Source organism: Manihot esculenta, chromosome 17 (genome assembly GCF_001659605.2).
Source record: "Manihot esculenta cultivar AM560-2 chromosome 17, M.esculenta_v8, whole genome shotgun sequence".
Lineage (NCBI taxonomy): Eukaryota > Viridiplantae > Streptophyta > Magnoliopsida > Malpighiales > Euphorbiaceae > Manihot > Manihot esculenta.
Window position 1 is genome coordinate 29,352,745 of NC_035177.2, and position 27,813 is coordinate 29,380,557.

Sequence of the window (27,813 nt, forward strand, 5' to 3'; positions counted from 1 at the left end):
GAAGAAACAGAAGCAGAAGCAGAAGCAGAAGCAGAAGAAGAAGCAGAAGGAGAAGAAGCTGAAGCAGAAGAAGTAGAAGCAGAAGAAGGAGGAAGAATTGATGAAGATAGAAAAAGAAGAAGGAGGAGGAGGAGGAGGAAAAGAAGGGGGGTAATTTGGTTTTTTATTATATTTTTAACGGTAAAAATAGACGGAATGGTTATTTCGTTGACGGAGAGAAAAGATAAGGACGTTTTAATAGGTTTTTAAAAATACAGGAACTAACTTGTTAATAATGATAATACTTAGAGACTAAATTATAAATTTTCATTTTTTATTTAAACCGCATACTGCGCGCTAATATTAATATGATCAACGCTCACTTGGTGGAATATATATTTTATATTTATATTTTTTAAATGCAATTCCCAATGATTGTTTTTATTTTAAATTACTTTACTTTAAATAATTATTTATTAAATTAAATATAAATAATTTGTCTAGTAATAATTATTTATAAAAATAATTTTTATTTTTCAAAATTAAAATAAACTTTTTTTATTTATAAAAAGAAAATTATTATCAGACTAATTATATACTTCTTAAATCATTCGATTAAATATTCATATATTTTATCAAATTAATTTGGTAATCCTTTTAATAGTTTAAATATTCAATTAAATATTCAAATAATTTTTATTAAATTAATTGTTAATTCTTTTAATATATTAAATATTTATTTTGATTAATTTAAAAAATTAAATCAAATCGAATAAATTAAAAATTAAAATTTTAATATTTATAAAATTAAATCAAATCAATTTTAAAAAAATCATTTTAAATAGAATCAATTTGATTTTATTTGATTTAATCGGTTAAATTTTTTAATGAATTTTTTATTTTTTATGTTTTAAAATTTAATTAAAGTATTTTAATTTTAATTATAATTTAATTATTTTATATTATAAAAAATAATATATTATTATTATTATTAATTAGTTTGATTTAATTTTATTAATTTTTTAAAAATTAAATTAAAAATTTAAATTAATTATATTCAATTAATTATTTTTATTTTGAATTGAATACTGATTTAGTTATTGGGGTCGTATGTCATAATTCTGATTAAAAAAATTATTTTCCTTCTCCAAGTTAGTGATCGGGCCAGCCCGACTCGAGACTGTCCTCGAGGGTCCAAAAAGAAACCACCGCGCAAGAGAACTAAACAAGAGAAGAGAGTGAGAGAGAGAGAGACACCTTCCTCCTCCGTCTTGAACCCTACGGGTAGCATCGTTCCGGACATCCATGCCCCATCTTCTGCAAACCCTAATCCCAATCAGTTCCCATCCATTAGCGGGCATGAACTTCCGTCTGATTACAGCATTCTCATTCCCTTCATATCATTTCTAAACCTTTATCTCCTCAAAACCAATTTTTTTTTCTAGTTTCTTTACGCAATCTCTAGGGTTTGCAAATTCTCAATTTTGTTATCTAGGATAGAATGTCCATCCCTCCCATGAACTGTATGTATGTTACAGAAGAATATATGAAAGAATGGAAAAGCGGAAACCAAAACTTTCGCGTCCCTAACCCCGTGCCTATACTCCGCTTCCTTTACGAGCTATGCTGGACCATGGTAGATACCTCTTGAAATATATGTGCATGTCTGTTTGTTTTTTTTTTTTGACGTTCCGTTTGTTTGTGAAATTGATTAGGTGAGGGGCGAATTGCCGTTTCAGAAGTGCAAAGTGGCACTAGATTCTGTAGAGTTTTCGGATAGAGTGTCTGGTGAAGAACTGGCCTCGAATTTTGCCGATATAATTACCCAGATGGCTCAGGATGTGAGTTCTTAATTTTAAACGTTAATTTGTTGATTATCGTAGAACACTACAGTTATTGGATAGTGTGTCTAGGTGGCTTTTCTGTGGATTAACAAGGTAGTAACTTTTCTTTAAATTAAGATGTTGAGACATGTTTTTATATTCCATTTATGTGTTAGACTGATTTTGCAGCTCACAATGCCTGGAGAGTACCGTGTTCGTCTCATAAAGTTGGTTAGTATTTAACTTAAAATAAAGCCTCGAGTTCCGCAGATTTATGTTTGTCTCATGCTGCATGCTATTGCTTGTGTCATAAAGTAGGAATATTATTTGATTTGATGAAGGATTGGCTCTTCAAGGTATGATGATTACAATTGCAAGAATGTAACATCTATTGTTTAGAAGCCTACTAAATATAGTATTTCTAAAATATGGATTGCTGGGAAGTTATTCTGTGAATATACCAGTTTCATCAATTTCAATGTTTTCTTTAAAATCTGTAGTGAATTCAGGTTTAGTTCCTTCCCTCCGATCTCTTTTTTTTTGGGGGTTGTATGGGCTGCAATGATGCTGACCAGTGTTATTGGAATCTTATTCGCAATATAAATCATATCGAATCATTAGCTTAACGATACAAATCTGATGGGCTAATTGAATGTAGCAAAGAGTCGGACAAGAATCACATGAATCAAAGGTAAATCATGAGAATCGTTAGGAGTTGATGGTTCATCAATTCACAAAAAGGAGTGCAGCAAATTGCCAATTAAGAAAAAAAAGAAGGGGAAATGATAATGAATATGGATATGGAAATGAAATCTAATGGCTAGGTAGTTTAGTTATTTTTGTTCTCAAATTTTAACTTGCTTGTTTAATACTTTGAGTTTGGTCGGAACATAGTCATTAGGTTCTCTTTGATTTTATATTTAGTACATGTTTTGAAATTAAAATTTATGTAGCAATCTTACAATTCGATTCTCGATTCTCAATTAAAAAGAGGATTTTGATTCTCGATTTGACAACTATGTTGCTGACCTTAGTTTCTGTTGACGTTTGTTAATTTACATATATATCCTCTAAATTGAATCTATTTATTATTTGCATCATGTTCTTTAATAGACGAAACCTCAGTACTCCTCACTTTTTTCTATATATTTACCGCTGTGAAGCTGGGTCACTTGGATGGCGGTGGTACTAGTTTTTCATAGTCTTATTATTTGAGTGTCAACTTGACATTTCTTGTTCTTATAATCTTTCTAAATCATTGTCAACATGGCATGCATCTTTTTGGAAAAAAATGTTCACTCACAGCTTGTTTCATAATGGCAATTGGGTACGATTTTATGTCGCCGCCGTATATTATTTGTGGTTCACTGTGAAGTTGTTTCCACATGAATATTACTGTGTGGATATTGTTTAAAATTGAGCCCCCTTTCCTTATTTATAGGCAAAGTGGCTGGTGGAATCTACGTTGGTCCCATTAAGACTTTTCCAAGAGCGTTGTGAGGTGAGTACTATTTTTTTCTAGGGAATTTTGCTGTTGAGACTTGGGGTTCTGGATATGCTTGTTTGCTGTCTTCATCTTTATATGCTTGGTACTCTGCCGTTATGCTGACACAGATAGTAATATAGAATGTTTACAATGAACCTTTCTCACTTTGTAGGAGGAATTTCTGTGGGAGGCTGAAATGATAAAGATAAAGGCTCAGGATTTGAAGGGCAAAGAGGTATTTTGATTTCAGATTTATATCTAATGTTAACTTTGAGTGTTATTCTAACTAGGATTCATTTGCTAATTTCAAAAGTTTAAAACTCCTTCCTCTTGTATTATTTATTTAATTGTTACCCCTATTTATTTTTGATGGTTGACTAAGGTGGTCACAGTATAGGGGGAAATTGAGATTACTGTGTTTGGTTGTATGGTAATCTGTAATTACCTGAAATTATCACATTCCAACTTCCAAGAATCCTAGGTTCCCCCAAGAAGGAATATGAATGTGGAATTTGAGGAGTGTGATCCCAAATTCCTGGATGCATAAAAATTGAATATTGTGTTAGAATAAACATGCCCATATATATATATATATATTTTGTCAAAGTATCATTTCATGAAGAATTATCAATAATGTTCATTTGTCATGGATTTTTCCCCTATTAAAGTGCATTATCTCCTGAAGTTGTGCTTTCAAAAAATTAACTGGATCCTGTGTGATATGTTGAAGAATGCTTGATTGGTTTTGACGAAAAAGAGTGAATGTAGAAAATTTCATGTTATTGGAAGACTGTATATTTGAAAAAAAAAAGACTTTAACCATCTTTTATTTAAGACTATAGTAGTAAGATTGCTTCAATGCCCTTGTGATTCAAAGGATGCATCCCTAGTAATCTTCTATCATCAATAAAAATTTTAACTGGTTACTTTGATGGATCTTATACCAAGGCGTCGCGTACAAGTGATACCAAAAAGTAAGTGGTGATTTGTGAATCAAATGCCTTGGTAAGTACAACATATTGCATTCTTGATAATAAGAAATGGAGGAACTTTAGAATAAAGCACTAGGTGAATTGACACTTTCTCGGTAGATTGAGCACAACCATCCTTGAGAGGTTCTAATTCTTTGGCTAGTGTCTCTAGTTAATTTAGATCATCGGCTTTAGGTTGTTATTTGAAGTCTTTGTAAAGTTCTACGAGGCTGGTTTAGAGTGAGTGTACTGGATAGTGTGGCACTGAGGAAATTCAAGTCTTGATATATATAAGTTCCTGAGCATACGAACTTTATAGCTTGATATTGTTTCATGTTCAGCTCGTTGGTGCTAAAGCTTTCTCTTTAATGGGTTTGTACTGTAACGATTATATTGTAACCAAGTTAATGTTCTCTGGTGATTCTGTAACTCAGTGTAAATTGAATGCATAGTCTTTAATGAGAGAACCTGGTTCTACAGGTGCTGGAGGTGTTAGTTAAAGTGACATATGCAGCGCTGATATAACACAGAGTTTTGTTATGGGGCTTGATGATACACTCATTGATATATTGTATATGGCTGTACTATCAAATTGGATAACGTGCAATTGATAATTTGATATTCTTTCGTTTTGGTTTCAGGTTAGAGTAAACACTCGTCTTCTTTATCAGCAAACAAAATTTAACCTTCTTCGAGAAGAAAGTGAGGGCTATGCCAAACTGGTATGATAAATTTTTTGTTATTCTATTTGAATATTTTTCAAGTTACTTGGTCACCTTATCATAGGTTTATTTTAATGTGTGTGCTTATCTTTCAACATCTGACTTGAATTTGCTTTCTAGTTGGAGGTTATCTGATTTTCCCTTTCCCCATATAGATATTGGGTGCTTCTGAGTCAGAAGCTTACCTTCTTCTGATTTTAGCCATAAATAATGCAAATAAATCTTTGTCTGCTAAAGTTTGCTGACCTGACATACAGCACAGCCTACATGTTATTATAAATTTAGAAAATAATAACACAAAATGTTTTGGAAAAGATGCTTTATATATTTGACCAAGTTTTCTAATTTATTCTGGCAAACTTCAGGTGATTTAAATGATATTCAAAAACTTGACTGAACCTTAATCCTAGCCTTGTTGGGCAGGCTATTGGGATCTTTTTCTTCCATTCTGCCTGGTGTAGGACTTTAACAAGGATACCTAAATTGTGGACTCAACTTTTTCCTTTACTATTATCTTTCCTGCTATATGGGGATTTCTAGGTAGAAATCTCTCCCTCTCTCTCCCTTCCCACCCCTCCAATCTTTGTCTATAAGCATATTTGCTTTTATCTTTTGGTACCTGACATTACTTATTAGATTGCTGACCATACCTGATGGTGCAAGAGGTTGATTTTTATTTCTTTCCTGAAGTGGAAGTAACATGTTGCTATATGTTAAGTATCACTAATTTTCATTTTAATGCTGTGATGCTATAGTCAATTTTATTATTCCATTCTTAAGATAATATAGGTTGTTTATTAGGGGTATGTGTGCGTGTATATGTATATCTGGAACTTTTTTTACTATGATTCTCAATATAATTTTACTAAGTTAAAAATGCATGTAACCAACAGAAATAATTTCTCTTCAGGTTACCCTTCTTTGTCGAGTTTATGACGATACAACTGAAAATGCATCAGCTGCAACGATAGGCATCATTAAGGTTCTGGGTTAAGCTTTATTGTTGTATCTTATTTCTTTTGCTCTTTTCTGATTAGTGCAATCTCTGCAGTCGTTAATTGGGCATTTTGATCTGGACCCAAACCGTGTCTTTGATATCGTAAGTTGGCTTTACTTGTTAAGTAGTAGTAGTAGTAGTAGTCTGAGTTTGATGATCCAAGGTTAATTGCTTGTTGCATTGCTTTAACAATCAGGTTTTAGAGTGTTTTGAACTTCAGCCTGACAACACTATCTTCTTGGAGTTGATCCCTATCTTTCCTAAGGTGTGCTATATTATAGACATTAGCATCTATGTTGGTTTATATTGAAGCCATAACAAACCACTTTTCTAATTTTTTTTATCTTTTTATCTTTTTTTTTTTTTTTTAATTTCAGTCACATGCATCACAGATTCTTGGTTTTAAGTTTCAATATTATCAGCGAATGGAAGTAAATAGTCCTGTACCATCTGGGCTCTATAAGCTCACTGCTTTGTTGGTGAAGGAAGATTTCATTGATCTTGATAGCATGTGAGTGGTCTTCTCAAGCTTTTTGTCTTCTTTTTATTGGTTAGGTTGCCTGCTTCAACTCCTTGTTTATTGATTTCATTCAATGTTGTAAAGAACTTAGTGTTGTTAGCCATGCTTAACTGAGCTGGAAGCTTCATGATGTGAACATTTAGATTAGGCCAGAATGCCAGATCGAAGTTGTGAAATCATAATTTGTTGTGGTTGTAATTAAGAATTCATATGTATGATATCTGTTATAATATCCTGCATAATCACCAAATTTTCAATTAGAAATCATTTTCATATGGTGACTAGATATTTTTTTCTTGCAATGATAAATAACATTTTTTATATTTGCTAAATCGCTATTGCTGTTATCTTATAATTTTAAGTCCAGGGACTTCTATAGAATATTGTCTTTTCTAGACAAAATGTTCATGTATGTTACCATCTGATACTAATTTGTAAAGTGATGTGGCTATTACTTGCTACTAGGTGTTGGTGAGGATGTCATGGTGAACTAAGTACAACTAGGGGGATAATGTCTCCTTATCTAAATAACAGATTGATAAACAGATGAAAATTAATCGTCAGTATACTAGTATAGTAAAACTCTGGAATTTAGTTAGGTACCAGGGAATAACTTATTGAAAACCCTTAAAGCGGAAAACTCAGTCTGTGATTGACCTGATTGATATGATTGATGTTTGTTATTGCTAGAATAACATGAGATAGCCACATAGGAGGAGATGGCAGTCTTGTAATGTGAAAGGAGAATCCTGATTTAGGGTTTAAAGGTACAAGGTAGAAATGAGAATCTTTTGTCAATAAAGTTAATGCTTATGATAGTCTCTGGGTATTGGTACAACTAAGGGGGTTGTGGCAATATCTTCATCTTGAAGAAGTATATATACATAATTATTTACTTGAGTCCCCCAGCTCTTAGCTTTTGTTTATCCTGATAATTTCATATCTCTGGTGTGGCAGATATGCTCATCTACTTCCTAGGGATGATGAGGCTTTTGAGCATTATAATGCTGTTTCATCCAAGCGACTGGATGAGGTGATATTCCTATAATAATATACTTGCTATAATTATTTGTTGCCCTTGATATCTTAGTTCTGTTTATATGTTCATAAGATGAGCTTTTCTTTTCCTGGTTATCAGGAGTGCTTATTTTCTGTGTTATGCTTATAGGTTTAGCTTGTGTTGGTTTTCCTATTACATTTCTGCAGGCTAACAAAATTGGAAAAATAAATTTAGCTGCTACCGGAAAGGACCTCATGGATGATGAGAAACAAGGAGATGTGACAATTGATCTTTTTGCTGCTTTTGACATGGAAAATGAGGCTGTTGCTGAAAGGTCCTCAGAGCTTGAAAGTAGTCAAACTCTGGGGTTGCTTACTGGTTTTCTCCTAGTGGATGACTGGTGGGTTCAATGTTAAAGCTCTTACGATGGGAATGGCTAAGAAAATCTCTGTTGCTTTTGTTTGTGGTTTTTGATCATTGTGTGGAGATGCACTTAGTTTCTGTTTTCTTCTCCACATTAATTATTATTGTTGTTGTTATTTTTAAGACTTATTATTTCGATAAGGTTTGTGCATTTAAGTTGGATCAATTTGAGTGATTAGTTAAGGAGGTTCTGATTAAATATTATTATCCACCTTTCTGTTTCTTGCATTTCTTTTGTCACCATTTGTTTCTACTTTAGAAGATTTTTATAACCTTTATGATGTCCAATTTGTGCGAGGATGGTTTAATCGGTTTAGGATGGTGATCACGAATTTATATAACATGTTCTCTTATTAAATTTGTTCTACGCCAGTTGCTCATTCTTTGTAAATCGAGTCTCTGTTTAATTTTTGTTGAAGCATATTTCTGTAAAGCTATATATGCTTTTGCTCAATTCTTATTTGCACATTGTGAGATGTCCTTTTTATCAAAAGGCTAAATTAATTTATTGATTGATAGTCATTGGTTGTTCTGTTTTCTAATTTTTCCTTTGGCAATTCACTTATGATTCATTTAATATCATAGCTCCATAGTGTTTATGAGTTTTCTGTTCATAATTGTATACCTTTTGCCCCCAAGGAATGCTGGAATAGGATGTCCTTGCTTCTTTATTTTAATTTTTAATTTTTATATTTAAAAATTTTCCCTTATGCATGAACTTATTGCCCTACTTATTTTTGTGCTTTACATGACATCACTTTTCTCAGGTATCATGCTCACATATTGTTTGATCGTCTCGCTCCGCTAAATCCAGTGGCACATGTTCAAATATGCAATGCGTTGTTTAGGTAAATTGAATGTTATATACACTTAATGGACTATGGTCACATCTGCATGACAGCATGAGCATGCTTGATTAGTTAATGCACACTAAGATCAGCATCTCACCTTTTTTTTTTCTGAGAAATTTGATTCGTGAATGGACTTCGTTCTATAATTAATCTGAGAAATTTTCTGGACTTCAATTCTTTTTTAGCCCATTATTGGCTCTGTTATAGGATTTGTGCATTAACTGTTTTTATAACACTGTCGTGCTTATTTTCAGGCTTATAGAAAAGTCAATCTCAGCAGCTTATGATATCATTCGTCAATCACATCTGCAAAATTTTGGGACTCCTTCAGGAGCTGGTATTGACTCTATGGACACAAGTAGTTCTCTTGGCCATAGGTCATTCATTGATCTTCCCAAAGAGCTTTTTCAGATGCTTGCAATCACTGGACCATATCTTTACCGTGATACAATATTGCTGCAGAAGGTATATAACTACATATTTTCTTTATATTCATTAAATACACTTAATTTTGACATAATTGTTCCATTCATTTTTTTCATTTTATTTTAAAAATTTTTCATGATTCTCAAGAATTGAATATATCTGGTTTATTCATGAACAGATATGTAGAGTGTTGAGAGGTTATTATTTGTCTGCACTTGAGCTTGTAAGCAGCAGTGATGGAGCTACGAACGGTGAACTTGTTATTACAGGAAACCCCCGTCCCCACCTGAGGGAAGCTAGGTTGAGGGTAGAGGAAACGTTGGGGACTTGCCTACTTCCTTCTCTGCAGTTGATACCGGCAAATCCAGCTGTTGGACAGGAGATTTGGGAAGTGATGAATCTCCTTCCATATGAGGTTGGTCTTGTACCAGTATTGTATGATATGTTCTAATTGTAGTGATTTAGAGGTTTGGTTAGCAATTTTTGGTGGATGAATATTGTTTGTCCAGGCGCGCTATCGTTTATATGGTGAATGGGAGAAGGATGATGAACGGAATCCAATGGTTTTAGCTGCAAGACAAACAGCTAAGGTATGTAATATACATCTCTCTTCGTTGTTCTTTGTTGCAAGCTTGGTGCATTAACTCTGTCATATCCTACTCATTGTATTGCTTGACTTTGATAGATGACATTATTTATTTTGCAGTTGGACACTAGGAGGATTTTAAAGAGGCTTGCGAAGGAAAATCTGAAGCAGCTAGGCCGTATGGTTGCAAAACTAGCTCATGCTAATCCAATGACTGTCCTTCGTACAATTGTTCACCAGGTGTTGCATGCGATGCAATGATAGTATGTTTTTCTTTTGACAGTTTTGGATTTCATGGCGTAGGGGATTTTTATTTTTTTGGGAATTTGTCTGCAGATTGAGGCATATCGGGATATGATCACCCCTGTTGTGGATGCTTTCAAGTATTTGACACAGGTGAGCATTTTCTTTTTCAATTCCTAATGTTTTTCTTCTTCTTGAGCAACATTTGGAATTTTTACTACATTATGAAATCAGTTAGTGCTGTTTATAAGTGTTTTTCTGGTTCTAATATCTCTTAATTTCCCATGAATTTCCAGTTGGCTAAAGTTGATGTCATTTCTGGCATAAAAATATCTAATTTTATAGAGTCATTGGATTTCTTTGTAGCTATAGTGAGTTGAGGCAGTTGAACTTGTTAACCAGATAACAGGGAAGTTGGAATGTTTGATAATGGATTCTGGTTCCCACCTTTTTAGACTTCCTCTTCTATCTTTAATGTGCCCATGTGCTTTTGTTCCTTCTGGTTTCTGAAGTTGAGTCTTGAGAGTTAAAATATTGACACTTGTATAGATGGCACTGGTCATCCACCCAGAGTCCCAGACACATACACATACACATACATGTGATAAGCAGTGGTGTTTCTTTTAAGACACAATATTTAATTATTGGAGAAGCTGTTTCAATGAGCATATAGCTAAATTTGGTCTCAAATATAGTTGCTAGCATGCTTGCTGGCTCATGAATGTCATCATGTAGTGATGTTGCTATTTGCTTTGAGTTGCACGGTGTAATTAGATTATGGGTTCATTGTGACTTGTGGGTTGTTTGGTAGTATCTTAGTGATTGCAGAAGCTCTTCTATTATTGTTGGCTTCCTTTCTCTTGTATTTTTTTGTTTTAATTTCTGTCTCCAGATTCGATTGTTTTGTTGCAAGTTACTAATTGCATGATTTTTCTGTACAGCTTGAGTATGATATCTTGGAATATGTCGTAATTGAGCGCTTGGCACAAGGAGGTCGTGATAAACTAAAAGATGATGGCCTTAATTTGTCAGACTGGCTTCAATCACTGGCATCATTTTGGGGTCACCTGTATGTCTACTTTCCTCATTTGCAGGACTCTGCATTGCTTATCCTGTTTTTCCTTTCTGCACCGGCATGTTGGTATGATAAGTTATTTGGGCTTTTGATGCTACCTATAGTGATATACCGTTGTTTGTCCCATGATTAGTAGGTCAATATTCTCAATAATATGAGTGGTCAGGACTAATGATTCTGATGGTCTTTTACATAGCCACTCTTCTGCATGCATGTGTTCTGGTGTTCCCCTACCGCCTTCTAGACTTACATCTGTCCATTAGTGACTTCTGGTTAGTTTGAGTCTTGTAAGCATTGATATCCAACGTATGGAGTCACCTTGAGTATTAATTTGATTCTATCAAGAATTTTAGATATTTCTTGGGGATGCTTTACTTCAGTTTCCGGGTTGCAGATTTAACTCGGCAAAAGACGGATGACTGGAGCTGAGGTGTTGTGGGATTTTGCTGGTTTTTCTGAGTCCTGATTTGCTTGGCTTAGTTTCAACTTCTTGGCTTGACAATTGAATAGGCTTCAGCCTCAGAAACTGTGTGGAATTTTGTAACACAAAATCAAATGGATGGAAAATGATACCTGATGGGGAGGGCTGGTCAGGAATATCTTCTGAGTGTTGCTATTCTTTTTTCAAGTTTCATATGTACTATGTTTAAAGATGTGGAAGACACTTTAATGGAGTAAGATCCGGTGAGCATGTCAACCTAGGTGAAAGATACTTTGGAAATCAGAAGTAGGCTGATGTGCTTAGGAAGGATTCTGTTATGGAACTTCTTGTAGGCGCTACTGTTTTTTCCGTTTCCAAGTTTGTCATAATGGAACATGGGGATTTATGGGAACTTCTTAGTATGCTTAGATGAGGCTGATGATTATGAACTGCTTAGATGGAAGATGATATCTGATCAAAAGAGGGTGTTTATGGAAAACTATTATGCTGTGCCTTGCAATAGGTGCCATTTACATGGTATTGTAAAGAGTTGTGGAGAAGCGTGTTTAACTTGAATCAAACCAATTGGATGGGAATTTTTATTTGATGTTCAAAGTGGAGCTGTGGAGCTTTGTCATTTGATGTTACTCTTCAGGTGACATGTAATGCGATGATATTGATGCCTTAATTTGTTGGCTATCTGAAGAGCTTAGATTTAGGTGGAAGGTTGAAACTAGAAGGCATTTTGGTTGTGGGTTTGGTAGATTCTTGTCAGCATCCTTTCATCATGGCTTTTCTTTCAGTTAGTGTATTTCCTGGTATTTTTGGCTTTACATATAATTTTGCCTCAAGACGTCCTGCAGATGGGTGCTGTTCTTTCCTGAGATATTTTCTGAATAAAATAGGAGTTTGTGAAGCACTCCATTTGGGTTGTAGCTGCATTATCTTGTTTTGGTGGTGGCTTTTGGGTACATCAAGGTACAGTGGGTTCCTCACAAATGGAATTCTCTGGGTAGCCATTGTGCAATGTGATACATAGCGTGCAATCTGTAGAAATAGATCAAATTCCATGGACACAACACTCGGAAATAATGTCAAAGCTCTCATGGTTGCCAGGCTGTTCAGTTGTACATTCATTGGCTAGTTTTTCATGGAGTCCATAAAAGTTTGGTTTGTGTTTCTATATTTCATTTTTTATTTTCTCTCTCTCTTTCTTCTTCTTCTTCTTCCTCTTTTTTTAATAATACTTCTTTGGTGTTAATTTTCATGCCTTGTACATAGTGAGCAGGGTCTTCAGCGTTGAACACATGTAAATTATAGGAAATGATGTCTGATATTGTTATATTCTTATTCAAAATTACTTGATTGGGAAGTAGTATATGTGTTGCATATTTTTCTTTCTTTTTTTTTTTTTTTTCGGGTCGAGCTCATTCGCTAAATTATTTGGAATTTTTATGCCAACTGCTACATTATTGTGCATGTGGTTTCTGTGTGATAGACATAACTGGTCATTAAATTTTCTTTATTGGTTTTACCAACTAGGTTGTTTAGTTATTATTATTAGCGACTTATTATGAAAATGGGCCTATGTCATTCCTCAGAGAACAGCTGGAAGTAACATGATTGGATAATGAGCTTAGGTAAAGATGCTATCAAGATTGATGACTGAAATTAGGAGAATGATGGGATGAAGTCCATGAAAACCCCTGCCATGCACATTGAATATGTGTTGGAAGATTTATTGGGATGGCATGTGTATTATTTTCATGTACGGAAACTTTGGTGTGCAGGTAGTGGGTTCAAGTAGTCAGACAGGGGAAGGGAGGGGGTTGACTAAAGATGTTATGGATTGAAGAAGTTAAAAGTGATTTAGTATCACTCAGATTGCAGCTAATTTGTACCAAACAGAACAATGAAGTTGTAGCAATCTGAACTTATTTGTCGCTGAGGCTTCATTCTGAATTGAGATCATGTGTGGAGGTGGTTGCTGCTATTGCAATGTAACTGGTTTTTTTGACTTTTGTGAGCAAGGTAAGAGGTAAAGTTGGAGTAGAAGAAATACATGTCATGGCAGGCATCATTGCACTGATCTACCCTTTTGAGCTCTGGTGATGATCTATAGTCGTGTTTCACTTCATCAGTGGTATGCACATTTCTGATGTTAGATAACTTGGCTTACCATGAGTAAGTGCAAATTTGATTCTGCACTCATTTGAAATCAGCTGACTTTTCCTCCAAGCCCCACTCCCTATCTTCTTCCTTCTCCTCCTTTCATGGTTTTTTCCTTTCCTGTATCAGAACATATATACTTTAATTTTCCCATGTAAAAGTCGCTGACACTGGCATTTGGCCTGCCAATCTTTTGCAACTTTGTCTACTCTCTTGGTCTCCTTGTAATTATCCTTTTCCATTATTTTTCTTGGTTAATGGTATTTGCTTTCATTGCATGATCTGTCTCATCCATTTTAAAAGGCATATCCATATATGGGTATGCATGCAAATCCGTATATAATGTCCAAATGTCTGTTACTTTGGTGTTAAGAATTTAATATATGTATTTGCCAGGCTGGTGTCATTCAAAATTAATTTGTTGATGAATAAATGTCTTTGGTTTCTCCTTTTTTCCCTCCATTCTGGCATATATTCTCTTCAGTCACAGACGTCCAGTTCTTTTACCATGAAGCATTAAGTGTATCAAAATATTGTTGTGGGCTTAATTCTGTGCACAGTTGACCACTGAAGCATTGTAAGGTGGATATGTGATGACTAGTATGCCTGATATTGTTATGCCAATTGTGTTCGTTATGGTTGTTGGCCATTGAAGGATATCCAGAAGGATGGTCTAAGGGATCCTGGATCAAACCTGATAACGGGCAACCTTTTGATTCAACAGCTTAGGAAGAGAAATTCGCACATCTTTAGCCTGGCAGTTAGTGGGTCTTTTGTCTTTTGTGAATATCAGCGAGGGAGGCATTTGTTTGGTCCCATTCTATGCAGGAATATTCAATTCATGAGATGGATTCAGTTGAGACTTTGGTGACCATGAGATTACAGCTGTTAGCTCCAGATGAGGATAGAAGAATGTGGTTGAGTAGTGGGGATTTCAATGACATACTTATTATTTTGTTGGATCGACATGGAGTGCCTATTTCCTGTTTTGTAATGTGTTGACTATGATTTTCTACCTTCCCTTTAGATCAGCAATCTGGATGGGTTTTTAATGTCTGATCACCCTGCATCTCGGCGTATATATGCATAACAGATGTATCATTTCATTTCCTGTTATGTTTTTTGCTTCCATCTCTTATGTACTGTGTATGCCTCGTACATCTATGGGCTAATTAAATTAATAGACAAAATAAAATCTGTGTAGTGCATTTTCATGCTTTGTTTGAATATCCTTGTATGGTAGGACCTAAACTTTGTTGGACTTGTTAATATTGTGAGTAAATAAAGCTCAACTTTACTTCTATCTTCATATTGTCATCTGTAATTTTGATCCAGTATGAACTTTAGCTTTGCAGTGATTGAAAGTCTCTTTTTAGGTTCTAGGTTTTAGTAAAAAGTGTAACTTCCTCCCAATTAGGAAGCAAGTGCAACACCTATTCTTAATGACGCATTATTGATAATTCATAATATGCAAATAGCTTTGGTATTTATTCCTAGAATCCTAGTCATAGTTTCTCTGTGCGGAGTTGACTTGATGTGAGAATTTTTGTAGTTTGGGCTATTTTTTGTTGGCTACTGATGAAATTCTTCTTCTGAATTTAGTCTCACTATAATCATATCTTGTGCACATCAGGCTAAGAGGCTTCTTATGGTTGTATAGTGCATTGATGTCTTTACTTTTTGAAGCCATGTATGGAAGTTTGGTGTTTCCATATTTTGTGTTGCATTTTATGTGAAAGATCGAGTTAGAAAAGTGTGCCTTTTATTTTCTAAATGATAGCATCACTTGTATTAATTACTTGTGCAGAATTTTGTGAAGATGATTTTTTCTGGTTCCAGGTGCAAGAAGTATCCATCTATGGAATTGAGAGGTCTTTTCCAGTATCTTGTGAACCAGCTTAAGAAGGGTCAGGGTATTGAGCTTGTTCTTCTGCAGGTATTATGTGCGATTTGTAAGTTCTAACTAAAGAAAAAGGCTGGTGATTAATAGCTGAAGTTCTATGTTTAATCAGGAGCTCATCCAACAAATGGCTAACGTTCAGTACACAGAGAACCTAACAGAGGAACAGTTGGATGCAATGGCAGGGAGTGAGACTCTCCGGTATCAGGCTACTTCTTTTGGTGTAACACGGAATAACAAGGTCATTATGCATCATCTATTCTTCCACCAACTTATATTTATGCAGTGACTCAGTTGTTTCATTCAGTAGAGGCACAGTTGAAAGTTTTAATGCTTAATATCTGGAATTGAACCTTGATTATTGCACCTGTATAATCTGTTTGATTGTTGAAGATGTGATTTTGGCAGTTGAAACTACTGAATGATATGATAAAAAATATGGTTGACTTAGAGTTCTCTTTCTGGTTTGATCCTTGGTTGAGTGGAAAAAGTATTGTCGGTAGGTTTCCTGGTATCCAGATTGGAGACACTGATGTGCCAAAGAAGGCTTGTGATGTGTGGAGAAATGGGCAGTGGAGGCTGCCTGATCATATGGACTCGGTGACTGAGGCTGCATGGAATGAAGTAAAGCAGTATAGAGTAAGGGAAGACCAATAGGACTGCATTAAGTGGAGTCTTACAAGAGCTGGTGAATATTCTGTTTCTAGTGCTTGGGAGATGCTGAGAGTTCCTAATATAAAGGTAAGTTGGTGGAGAGTGGTCTGGGAAAGAGTGTGATACCCAGACATGGGTTTATTGGTTGGTTGGCAGTCATGGATAGGGATGGCAACAGATCGGGTATTTTCGGGTACCCGATCCGACCGAACCCTAATAGAACGGATTTGGATAGTTATAATCGGATTTGGGACGGGTTCGGATTTTAAAAATAATACCCGTTGCGGGTTCGGATCGGATTCGGGTTTTATGTACAGGGTACCCACTATCCGAACCCGTTTATATAAATAATTAATTTAATATAAAAAATATATTTTACAATAATATTTATAAATTTTTTTTATATATTTTTATTTAAAAATTTAAATTTAAATATTCTTTAGAAATATTAAATTTTTTAAATGAAAATTATTAATGAAAAATATTTTTTATATAAATTATTAATTAAAATATATAAGATTAAACGGGTTCGGGTTTTATTCGAATAATAATAATCGGGTTTGGGACGGATTCGGATAATTTAAATTAATTTTTAATCGGGTTCGGAACGGGTTCGGATATTACTAATATAAATCGGGTTCGGGTAGTTTAATTTTCACGGGTACCCTACCCGTTTACATCCCTAGTCATGGATGGATTAGCAACAAAGGTGAGGTTGCATAAATGGAATGTGTTGAATAGTATTGTGTAATAGCTGTGAAGAAACTGTTGAGCATCTGTTTTTCGAATGCTCTTTATCTAGTAGAGTGTGAGGTGATATCTATATAAGTGTGTGGTACTAGCAGACCAGGCATCAGGTAGAGGAGGGAGGTGAGCTGTTTCAGTAGAAGAGCTGGGGGAAAATGTGTCCTTGCTGCTGGGGTGTCCTTTGCTGCTGGGGTGTCCTTTGTTACTGCTGTGTATTACATCTGGTAGGCTTGAAACCAGGTAATCTTCCATCAAGTTGCTGCTGAATGCAAGCTGTACAGCAGGTTGTGCTGAATGTGAAGCTGACACTGATGGTGAATGCACGTAACAATTGCAATGTTGATTGGAGTAGGTGAATTTAGATGGTTGGCTGTGCATTCTTTGTATAGAGCACTGGTCGCTGGTTTTGTTTTGTTAAACATTGCTATCTTTGTACATTTGTGATTCTTTGTGCTTTGGCAATAATAAAATATATTATTGACCCCCTCCCCCCCCCCCCCCCCCCCAAAAAAAAAAAAAAAAGAAGAAAAAATACAATTTTAATTCTAATATTTTTATTAAGAAATTATTTAAAAATATTTGTTGCATTTTTTCAAGACATTTCACTGCCAGCTATACCATTAAAATAGAAATGAAAAAGAAAGTCTCTAGTCTTGATTTCTAATTTCACATTTTTCCACATGCACCCCATAAAATAGAGAGAAGAAAAAAGCCATCACAAGGCTTCATTTATGCATGGATCCTTTCTTGCATTGCTGCCGCTTGTTTGTTTAGAAACCTTATTTTAGCGAGCAGGACATGAAACCAAGTATTTTGGAACGGTGGAGTACTGTGTGGTGGGGTGCATGCCCCAGATTGTTGTTCAAAGGAGCAGAGAGGAGGCAGCAAATTAGATAACTATGTGACTAACTTTTGTGTTTGACAAACCTTGGGGACTAAATGGAGGAAGAGAACCTTGGTTCCTATATTTAAAGCAAAGGAGATGTCCGCAGTTAGAAACTACTGTGGTGTTGAATTGATGAGTCTGGGACTATGGGAAAGAGTGATCCAATGCAAAATTAGAGATGCTAGTAAGATATCAAGGAACCAGTTTGGCTTTATTCTTGGTAGATGTAGAACACAACCTATTTTTCTGTTAAGAAGATCAGGAGAAATCTGTAAGGAGAGGAAGAATGATCTCTATGTAGTATTCATCAACCTAGAAAGGTAATATCATCTAGTACTGATGAGAGTTCTTTGGTGGGTGCTGGAGAAGAAAGACATCTAACATCCATCTCAAATACATAAATTCCATTAAGGATTACGACAAGTACGAGGGGGTAATTGCAAGTATTAAGCGAGGTGGGAGGTGATACTGATGAGTTCCGTATAGTAGTGGGTTTAAAATAGGGATTGTGTTTGGGTATATACCTATTTACCTGAATCAACTAACTAGTCATATCCAAGGCAATATTGCATGGTGCATGTTATTTGCTGATGGTTTTGTCTTAGTGGATGAAATTAGTAAGAGTCAAAGAAGTTGTGAGTGAATGAGTCTTGAGAGTAAGGGTTTTGGACTAAGAAGAAACGACAAGTTCAGCTCTTGTGAATTGATGAAGGTGAGGTTTGTATGTACGGAGTTTTGATGCCACAATTCAATTAATTCAAGTATTTAGGTTATGTCATCCAGAAGTGTGGAGTAATATATGAGGATGTAACTTGTAGGATAAAAAATTATGGATAAAATGGAGGAGTGTGACGGGTCTTATATTCGATCCTTAAGAAAGGGAAATGTAAGTTCTATTGAAATGTGATTAGGTTGTGTATGTTTGTATGAGAGTGAATGTTGGCATGTAAGGTACAATGTACCATGAGTGTTGTAGAAATGCAGATGTTAAGATAGAGTTTTGGTAACAAGATAATGTTTAAAATTAGGAATGAATACATATGTTAGAGAGTCATGTAGCACACATGGGGATTAAAATGAGAGAGAAAATGGTTTGGTTACGTCCAACATAGAGTATCAATCAAATGCCCCAACACTGAAAGTGTGATAAGTTAGAAGTAGAAGGAATGAGAATGGACTAATTGATTAGATCACAGTAGTTCCCTTCTCTTCCTCTCTCTCTTTTTGCATTTTCTTTGATATTTCTGCCGATATGAAGTTGCAAAGTCTCACTCATGTCCAATCTTCTTTACATGACATGGTTATGTTTAGGGAACAGCCAGAGTAACTATGATGTTGCATATTCAAGGGTTGCTTTTTACCATGATATATGTTATATGGTGCCAAAGCATTGTAGTGTGTTGGATTTGGTTTACCTTACATGTGCCTTTAATTTATTTAAATATTTATCTGATGGTCTTGATTAGACTAAGCTTTTGCAGCCTTTGGTGCTAGATTTCTGCGGATACCTCACTCATGATTTTTTTTTTTTAAAATTTCTTTCTCACTGTTATTGAACTTTTGAACCTATATACAGGTGGCCATTACTAGCTGTGGTTATGGCTGCTGTGAAGAAATATTTTGTTTTTTAGTGCCAATCCTTTTTGCTCTTTTACAATGGACCAATTTGAAGAATTGAAATATCAACTCATATGGTGTTTGACTAGTTCCAAATTGATGATCTCTCTTTGCAGGCTTTGATAAAGTCTACCAACAGGCTACGGGACTCTTTGCTTCCGAAGGATGAACCAAAGTTGGCAATCCCTCTTTTGTTACTTATTGCTCAACATCGCTCTGTGTAAGCTTTACTGCTTTATCATATGCATTGTAGCACTTTATGCTTAGTGTTGAATCCCACATCGGTTGTGGAAAGGGGTAATGTGCCCCTTATATGGGCTATAGGCACTCCTCCCTCTTGAGCTAACTTTTGGGGTGAGTTAGGCCTGGCCCAAATTTAACACTTAGCATTGTTGATTGTAAGCTGTGATGGGTTTCATGGCTTGCTATGGTGTGGATAAGCCTTCACTATATTGTTCGAGGTTTTACATTGTATTGTGGAGGAGGTGTTGCCATATGGGTGGTCTTGTGGCCAAACAGTAATAGTTGTCACTGTGAACTTTAAAAACTAGTTTTACCAGAGAAAACAGTATATCTATTGTATGGCTATAATGGTTTTAACAGAGCCTATCAGTCTATTTCATCTGTAATTCCCAAATGACTATAGACAAATGGCCTTTAACATAAAAGTAGACCAAAATGTTCTATTGTGCCATAGTATTTTGGGCCAAGCTTTTGTTTCTGCAGTTGTACCGACTTCTTGATTGAATTATATGCTAGTTATTAAAAAATCATACATTTGTCTCTGAACTTTCCTTCTATTTTTATCAGGTGGAAGTGCAACATGAAGTAATACTTATTTATGTGACCTCGAAATACTCATGAACATCCAACTTTTTTCGTTTATATTCGTTCATGGAAATGCTATTGAAACTTTGGTTTGATTGTTTTTGAACTTTCCTCTAGTGTGTTTGGGATTCGTTAATTTAACAGTTCTCATTTGTTTTTGTTTTGTAAGAACTACTGCATTGATGTGCCTATTTGTTTTTTCGAACTTTCTGGTCTGTCTTCATATCCAATGATCCACCAATGGACTGTCATAAATAACATTAGGAAAAAGAGTTATTATTAATGATTTTCATTTGGCCCTATAATCCTTGTCTTGAATGTCATTTTTTACTGTTCTCCACTTTCTTTGGGGGCCCTATTTTCTCGTTTCTTTTACATGTTTATAAATTTGAAGTTCAAACATTGGCTTGTCATTGTTAAATGGATGCATGCTCACTTGTTCTCTAGTGCTGAGCTTTTAAGATTGTGGTTTTTGTTTGTAAAAATTGTTCCTAATTAAATCCACTCTTGCAGGGTTGTCATTAATGCAGAGGCGCCATACATTAAAATGGTTAGTGAGCAATTTGATAGATGCCATGGAACTCTTCTTCAGTACGTGGAATTTCTTTGCAGCGCTGTGATACCCGCAAATGCTTATGCTCAGTTGATTCCATCTCTTGATGATCTTGTGCACCTTTACCACCTTGATCCAGAGGTCTTTCTCTCTCTCTCTCTCTCTCTCTCTCTCTCTCTCTCTCTCTCTCTCTCTCTGCCTTTCTCTGTCTTCTGTGTGTGTGCTTGTGTGTATACATTTGCCCCTTTTCATCTAGTTTTGCTGCTTTGCCTTTCAATTTACTTATCATTTGAAATTTGGAAAGGTCTTTCCGCTGCTTATCATTTATTTATTATTAGGTTATAATTTGGTGCATTTATCACTGTGCTTCAATGTTGTTAGTGTTGCTTTGCTGTATATTGTAGGTTGCATTTTTAGTATATCGCCCTGTAATGAGGCTCTTCAAGTGTGAGGGTAGTTCTGATGTTTTCTGGCCTTTGGATGACAATGAAGTTGTGAACAGTACAACTACAAATATGGAGTCTGAGCAAGCAGAATATTCTGGCAAAGTGATTTTGGATCTTGGATCTCCTCAAAAGCCTATAATGTGACAATTCAATCCCTTTCTTTTAATTTTTCTTGCGTTGTTAGTTGTTCATATGCTTACTATTACCGAGGAATAGATGCAATAGCAGTCACTCTATATGCACTGGAGATCAAATGGGACAAATGGTTATGTATGAATTCTTTGCAGGTGGTCGGAGCTTCTTGAAACTGTGAAAACAATGTTGCCTTCAAAAGCCTGGAATAGCCTCTCACCTGATCTCTATGCAACTTTTTGGGGGCTCACACTGTATGATCTTTATGTTCCTAGAAATCGCTATGAATCTGAAATTGCAAAGCAGCATGCTGCTCTTAAAGCTTTGGAAGAGATTTCTGATAATTCAAGTTCAGCAATTACGAAAAGGAAGAAAGACAAGGAAAGGATTCAAGAATCTCTAGATCGTTTGACTAGCGAACTTCAAAAGCATGAAGAAAATGTTGCATCGGTTCGTAGACGCCTGTCTCGTGAAAAAGACAAATGGTTGAGTTCCTGCCCTGACACTCTGAAAATTAATATGGAGTTTCTCCAGCGCTGTATTTTCCCACGTTGTACTTTCAGCATGCCGGATGCCGTCTATTGTGCTATGTTTGTGCATACTCTTCATTCCCTTGGGACACCGTTTTTCAACACAGTAAACCATATTGACGTTCTGATATGCAAAACATTGCAACCTATGATTTGCTGTTGCACTGAATATGAAGCAGGAAGACTTGGGAAGTTTCTATATGAGACGTTAAAGATTGCTTACTACTGGAAGGTACTTGAGCACCTCGTTATAGCTTGTTTTTTCTTTTCTTTTTTTCTTGTAATCAACATGCATAATATGTACCTGCAGAGTGATGAATCAATATATGAACGTGAGTGTGGCAACATGCCAGGATTTGCTGTGTACTATAGATTTCCAAACAGCCAACGGGTTACATATGGCCAGTTCATCAAGGTCAGTTCTGTTGCAATTATAAGCATAAAATTTGTTTAGCCATTAGCTATTTTACGAATCTAATTGTTGTGTGGATATACTATATGTTGTTGGATACTTATCTTCCTGGGAAGTATTTGTATAGCTCACCAATTTGTGAACTTCTGAAGATGGACTATTTATCTCTCTTTACCATATTCCAAGAAGTGCTAAATTGGTTGAATTTTTAATGTTAAGGATCTCTGTTGAAAATATTAAACTCGCGTATTGTGTTGATTTTCATTGGAGTATACACTTGAAAAATCCTGAGGGCCTTAAGGTCATAGTTTGTTGTCACTTGTCAGTCGTGCTGGTTTCAGAACAAGAACAATGTTCAAGGTTGAAGCTTGAATATTTTTTAATGCGACCATTAGTGTTGCATTTTTTGGCATGTTTAATCAGAGACATTTTTTAATGCGAGCAGTAGCATGTTGTATTGTTTTGGCATGTTAAATAAGGGTTTGTTATTCTTGTTTTTTTTTTTTTGCCAAAGAGGGATTGTTATTCACCAGGTCCACGACCTTTATTCTGTCCCTCCCTTTCTTTCTGAAAGCAAAATTTTAAATATTCTCCTTTTAGTTTCCCCCTTTGGCCTAGTTTAATGATGCCATCCCCTGTTCTTGCCTCCTCCATTAAAAATAAGTTTTCTCTCAAATTTTACATATTTTTTCTTCTGCCTGTCTCTTACCGGGTATATTTTCATTATTAGTTTTCTGTTTTGTTGGTAGGTGCACTGGAAATGGAGTCAGAGAATCTCACGATTGTTGATTCAGTGCTTGGAATCAACCGAGTATATGGAAATTCGAAATGCTCTTATTCTGTTGACAAAAATATCTGGTGTTTTCCCAGTTACCAAAAGGAGTGGGATTAACCTTGAAAAGCGGGTAAGATACATCTAGGATGGTCAGCTTTTCTTAATACCTTAGTATAATTCTATACCTGTGTACTCCTATTTTCTTTATAGGTAGCCAGGATCAAAAGTGACGAAAGAGAGGATCTTAAAGTATTGGCAACTGGTGTTGCTGCCGCTTTGGCTGCTAGAAAGGTTGGTTATGTGATTGTTACTAGACGTCATTAAAATTTAGTTTTAAGTTAAATTTGATATAATTAACTTCAAAAAATACCTTTTCCAATAACATCTAAATTGGTGTTTTTCCCAAAATGCAGGTTGGAAACACAATCCCAAACAGGTTATAGAATAGTATTCTTTATTCCTTTTACCGTATGAATTAATGTTTACTTCTTGTATGCAGCCTTCTTGGGTTACAGATGAAGAATTTGGCATGGGATACCTTGACATAAAGCCTCCAGCAGCTTCAAAGTCTTTGCCTAGTAACTTAGCAGCTGCACAAAATAGTTCTGCTGTCAATGTTTCTCAGGGTGAATCTACTGGAGGAAGAACAGTGGCTGCAGTAACCCAACATGGAGAATCTGGGAACTCCGCCAGAGAACACATATCTAGAGGAAAACCGGCAGATGGGAGGTTGGATAGGAGTGATAGTGTCTCACATTTGAAGTCCGATCCAGGACATCAAAAAGTAAAAGGTGGATCACTGGTGAATGGGTCAGATGTTCAGTTGTCTGTTTCCTCTGCTGGTATAGGGGGGACCTCAAGATCAGCAGAGAATCAAAAGCAAATGGATGAATCAGCAAATAAAATAATGGATGAAAGCACCGGAAGAGCTGCCTCAAAGAACTCTATGGAGTCTGAGGTATTTTATGAATTGTGTTCGTTGTGTATGAGAGTGATAATTGTTATTGATTTCACTTTGTTTTGGTGTCATCACTTGCTATTAGATTATGGAAATTGAGAGCCATCTTGATTTAAAATTATTCATCATGATTACTGCAGCACAGGGCTTTTCACAGGTTAAGCATGTAGGGAAGGGTGGCTATTTTAATTACCTGTTTATTGCTATCATTAATTGTCTCTTTTAATTGCCTTGTTTATATTCTTAGCTGGCAGAGACGTTTATAATTAGACATCAAGACCTTCCTCCCCCCCCCCCCCCCTTTCCCCCCTTTTCCAATGGAGTCACCATCTGTCACACAGGCAAGCCTACTTGTCATTGAGGTCCCAACTTAATAAATATTAAAAGAACATGTCGCTAAAATAAAAAGGAAATGTGATTCACATCCAATTGTTATGCCAGTGCATTAGTTCACCTAAAATGACTAGTCTGTGTTACCAGAGATGGGTCCATGAGTTAAATTTTGTTGGATCTTTCTTGGTTAAATCGGATAAATGGCCTAATGTAAACTATGTCCAACCTGTCTGTTATTGGAAAGAATATTTAAGAGGTGTAGAATGTAGCCAATTTCGTACAATAGTCCTAGTTTCTCTTGTACTTCTGTTAATCTTTATAAATAGTAGTTGATGATTCTGTGTTTGGATAGAAAAACAAAAATTGATCAATTCTCATTTATTTTTTTGGGTGGCTGTTTCTGCATGAATTATTTCTCTATTTATTTGTGTGGCATAAACTTATCTTTGATCTACAGTTCTGACTAAATTTATTTATTTGTTTGTCCGGCAGGTGAAAGCTTCAGCAAAACGGTCGGTGCCTGCAACATCAATTAAAACACCTAAGCAAGATCTTGCAAAAGATGATTCCAAATCTGGAAAAGCAGTGGGTAGAACTCTGGGCACTTCCTCCGGTGACAAAGATATCCCTTCTCATTTGTCAGAAGGAAGGCTTGGACATGTCACTAATGTTTCTTCTGCTGCCACGTCCAATGGTAATTCAGTTTCAGCATCAGCTAGAGGTTCAACGTCATCTGCAAGAACCTCTGATAGTCATGGTGGTGAATTGAAGGTAGATAGTGGAGCTGCCAAATCTGCAGTAAAAGATGATGCCACTGAAGTTACTGATGGTCACAAGCCCACTTCTCGACTTGTTCATTCTCCCAGGCATGATAGTTCTTTTGTGTCATCAAAGTCTAGTGATAAGCTACCGAAGAGAACAAGTCCTGCCGAAGATCCTGACAGATTAAGCAAGCGCCGGAAAGGCGATATTGAATTGAGAGATTCAGAGGGTGAAGTTCGCATTTCTGACAAAGAGAGGTCTATAGATGCTCGACTAGTGGATCTTGACAAGATAGGAACTGATGAACAAAATATGCATAGGAGCACAGATAAACTTATGGATAGGTCAAAAGACAAAGGCAATGAGAGATATGACAGGGACTATAGGGAAAGATCAGAGCGTCCTGATAAGTCCCGTGGAGATGATGTTCTAGTGGAAAAATCAAGGGATAGGTCAATGGAAAGATATGGAAGAGAGCATTCTGTAGAAAGGGGGCAGGAGAGAGGTGCTGATAGGAGTTTTGACAGGCCCTCTGACAAAGCCAAAGATGAACGAAGCAAGGATGATCGTGGCAAGCTGCGGTACAGTGATACGTCTATGGAAAAATCTCATATTGACGACAGATTTTATGGGCAAAACTTGCCACCTCCACCACCCTTGCCTCCCCATGTGGTTCCCCAATCTGTTAATTCCAGTAGAAGAGATGAAGATGCTGATAGAAGGTTTGGTACTACCAGGCATACTCAGAGGCTTTCTCCAAGGCATGAGGAGAAAGAAAGGCGACGCTCAGAAGAAAATTCTTTGGTTTCACAAGATGATGCAAAGCGTAGGAGAGAGGATGATTTTCGAGAGAGAAAGCGAGAAGAGCGAGAGGGGCTCTCGTTGAAGGTATGCAATAGGTGTTGATTACCTCCCCTGTCCCCTCCCCCCCCCACAAAATGAAAAAAAAAATATAGAAACACACCAACAACAAAAAAAACCACCATGACTCATGCACTGTGGGGTGGGGCAAGTGTAGTTTGATTGCCTGCTGAATTAAATTGATTTGACTGGAATTATTGAATTGCATTGTTATATTGATATTTATGGTGCCTTGTTTGTTCTTATGTTTGACTCAAATTGCCTAAAAGTACGCAACAATCCATGGGCAAGGTAGTTATTTCATTTATCATTTCTGGGCTTTATTTCTCGATCTTTTTTCTTGTCAACTTGAGGATAGAAAGTTCATAAGATTGGCAGTTTCTTCCCTCAGCTGCTATGCATTAGTGTTATAATGTTACATATAAAACAGTTTTTTTTTTAAATTTTTTTTATAAATGATTGGTAATAAATGGGATGCAACATTTGATGTCATTAATCCATTGATTTGATTTTTGTTTCACTGTACTTGGTAGATTTAAAGGTTTCTGCTTATATTGGAACTGGTATGTGTAGGTGGAGGAGAGGGAAAGAGAAAGAGAGAGGGAAAGGGAGAGAGAAAAAGTGACCCTTTTGAAGGAGGAAATGGATGTTGGTGCTGCCTCTAAGAGACGAAAACTTAAAAGAGAGCATCTATCATCAGGGGAAGCTGGCGAGTATTCTCCAGCTGCCCCACCACCTCCACCTCTTCCTATTGGTATGTCACAATCGTATGATGGAAGAGATAGAGGGGATAGAAAAGGAGCCATGATTCAGCGTGCAGGCTATTTGGAGGAACCTCCAATGAGGATTCATGGTAAAGAAGCGGCCAACAAGATGACTCGCCGTGATGCTGATCCGTATCCTCAAAATCCATTCTTTAGAAACATTCATGATTATTGCTTGTGCACCAGTTTTGAGAATACACATGCATATTCTGTTAAAAATATGTTTTAGGCTGTGCTGTGCTTATGGTGCCTATCTTCCAATAAAAATATTAATGTACGCTAGTCATAACCTGGATTGGAATATTGCCTTATAAATGGCAGAGGAGTTATAGTAGCATGCTTTATCTTTTTATAAGTTTGTCAGCTCATCATGATATTTAGGTAGGTTTAAAGCTTGATCATTATTTACCAGAAATTGCTATGCCTTAATCCGGTTATAGGATGTATGACAGAGAATGGGACGAGGACAAGAGGCAAAGAGCAGAGCAGAAGCGGAGGCACAGGAAATGATGTGCTGGAAACAGCTCTAGACAACCTGATTGGGTGAGTCAATTACGGGTGTGTGATTACTTGGGAGTTCCCCTTCCATTGATACTTATATTTAGTGTTAAAACTGTACCAGACTAGCTGTTATAGCACATGATTTTGGTGGCTTTTGTATCAGAGTTCATTTATTGGAAAACTCCAGATTGATCAACACCATCTGTACAATATACTCTGTATTCTGAGCAATGTAGACTGTAGCATAGTTTTATCTTATTAAGTATTCCTCTTTGAAATTCTATACCAAATGTAAATAAGAAAAAATTGCGAGAAAATTTTTCAATGAATCGTAATTTTGCTCTTTTTTAAGGGTTTTGAGACTCGAGTGTTACTGTTTTGCTGTTCAGCTGAAGTTTGTGGGGATTTATCGTAGCGATGTTTAATCAAATGAGTTGGTAAAACGAAAATTGTTTTGAACAA

General features: G+C 36.0%; 1 protein-coding gene across 3 annotated transcripts; it reads left to right on the plus strand.

Annotated features, from left to right (window-relative positions):
* The first annotated feature begins 1,159 nt into the window (after positions 1–1,159).
* On the plus strand, positions 1,160–27,632 carry LOC110605196 (THO complex subunit 2). Of its 3 annotated transcripts, none has more exons than XM_043952565.1 (32): positions 1,160–1,615; positions 1,695–1,820; positions 1,992–2,033; positions 3,244–3,303; positions 3,461–3,523; positions 4,901–4,981; positions 5,892–5,963; positions 6,033–6,080; positions 6,175–6,243; positions 6,356–6,489; positions 7,456–7,531; positions 7,705–7,898; positions 8,689–8,769; positions 9,027–9,237; positions 9,377–9,613; positions 9,708–9,788; positions 9,905–10,024; positions 10,121–10,180; positions 10,969–11,168; positions 15,532–15,628; positions 15,705–15,833; positions 19,613–19,716; positions 20,838–21,018; positions 21,282–21,463; positions 21,611–22,217; positions 22,296–22,400; positions 23,147–23,302; positions 23,383–23,463; positions 23,672–24,130; positions 24,956–26,113; positions 26,660–26,982; positions 27,291–27,632. In XM_043952565.1, the coding sequence occupies exons 1-32, from the start codon at positions 1,481–1,483 to the stop codon at positions 27,358–27,360; spliced, it is 5,742 nt and encodes a 1,913-aa protein (XP_043808500.1). In that variant the 5' UTR covers positions 1,160–1,480; the 3' UTR covers positions 27,361–27,632. The 3 variants fall into 3 exon arrangements, with proteins under 3 accessions (XP_043808500.1, XP_021599267.1, XP_043808501.1); XM_021743575.2 differs by having other exon boundaries at positions 10,969–11,096; XM_043952566.1 differs by lacking the exon at positions 1,160–1,615 and having other exon boundaries at positions 1,711–1,820; positions 1,979–2,033.
* The last annotated feature ends 181 nt before the right edge of the window (positions 27,633–27,813 follow it).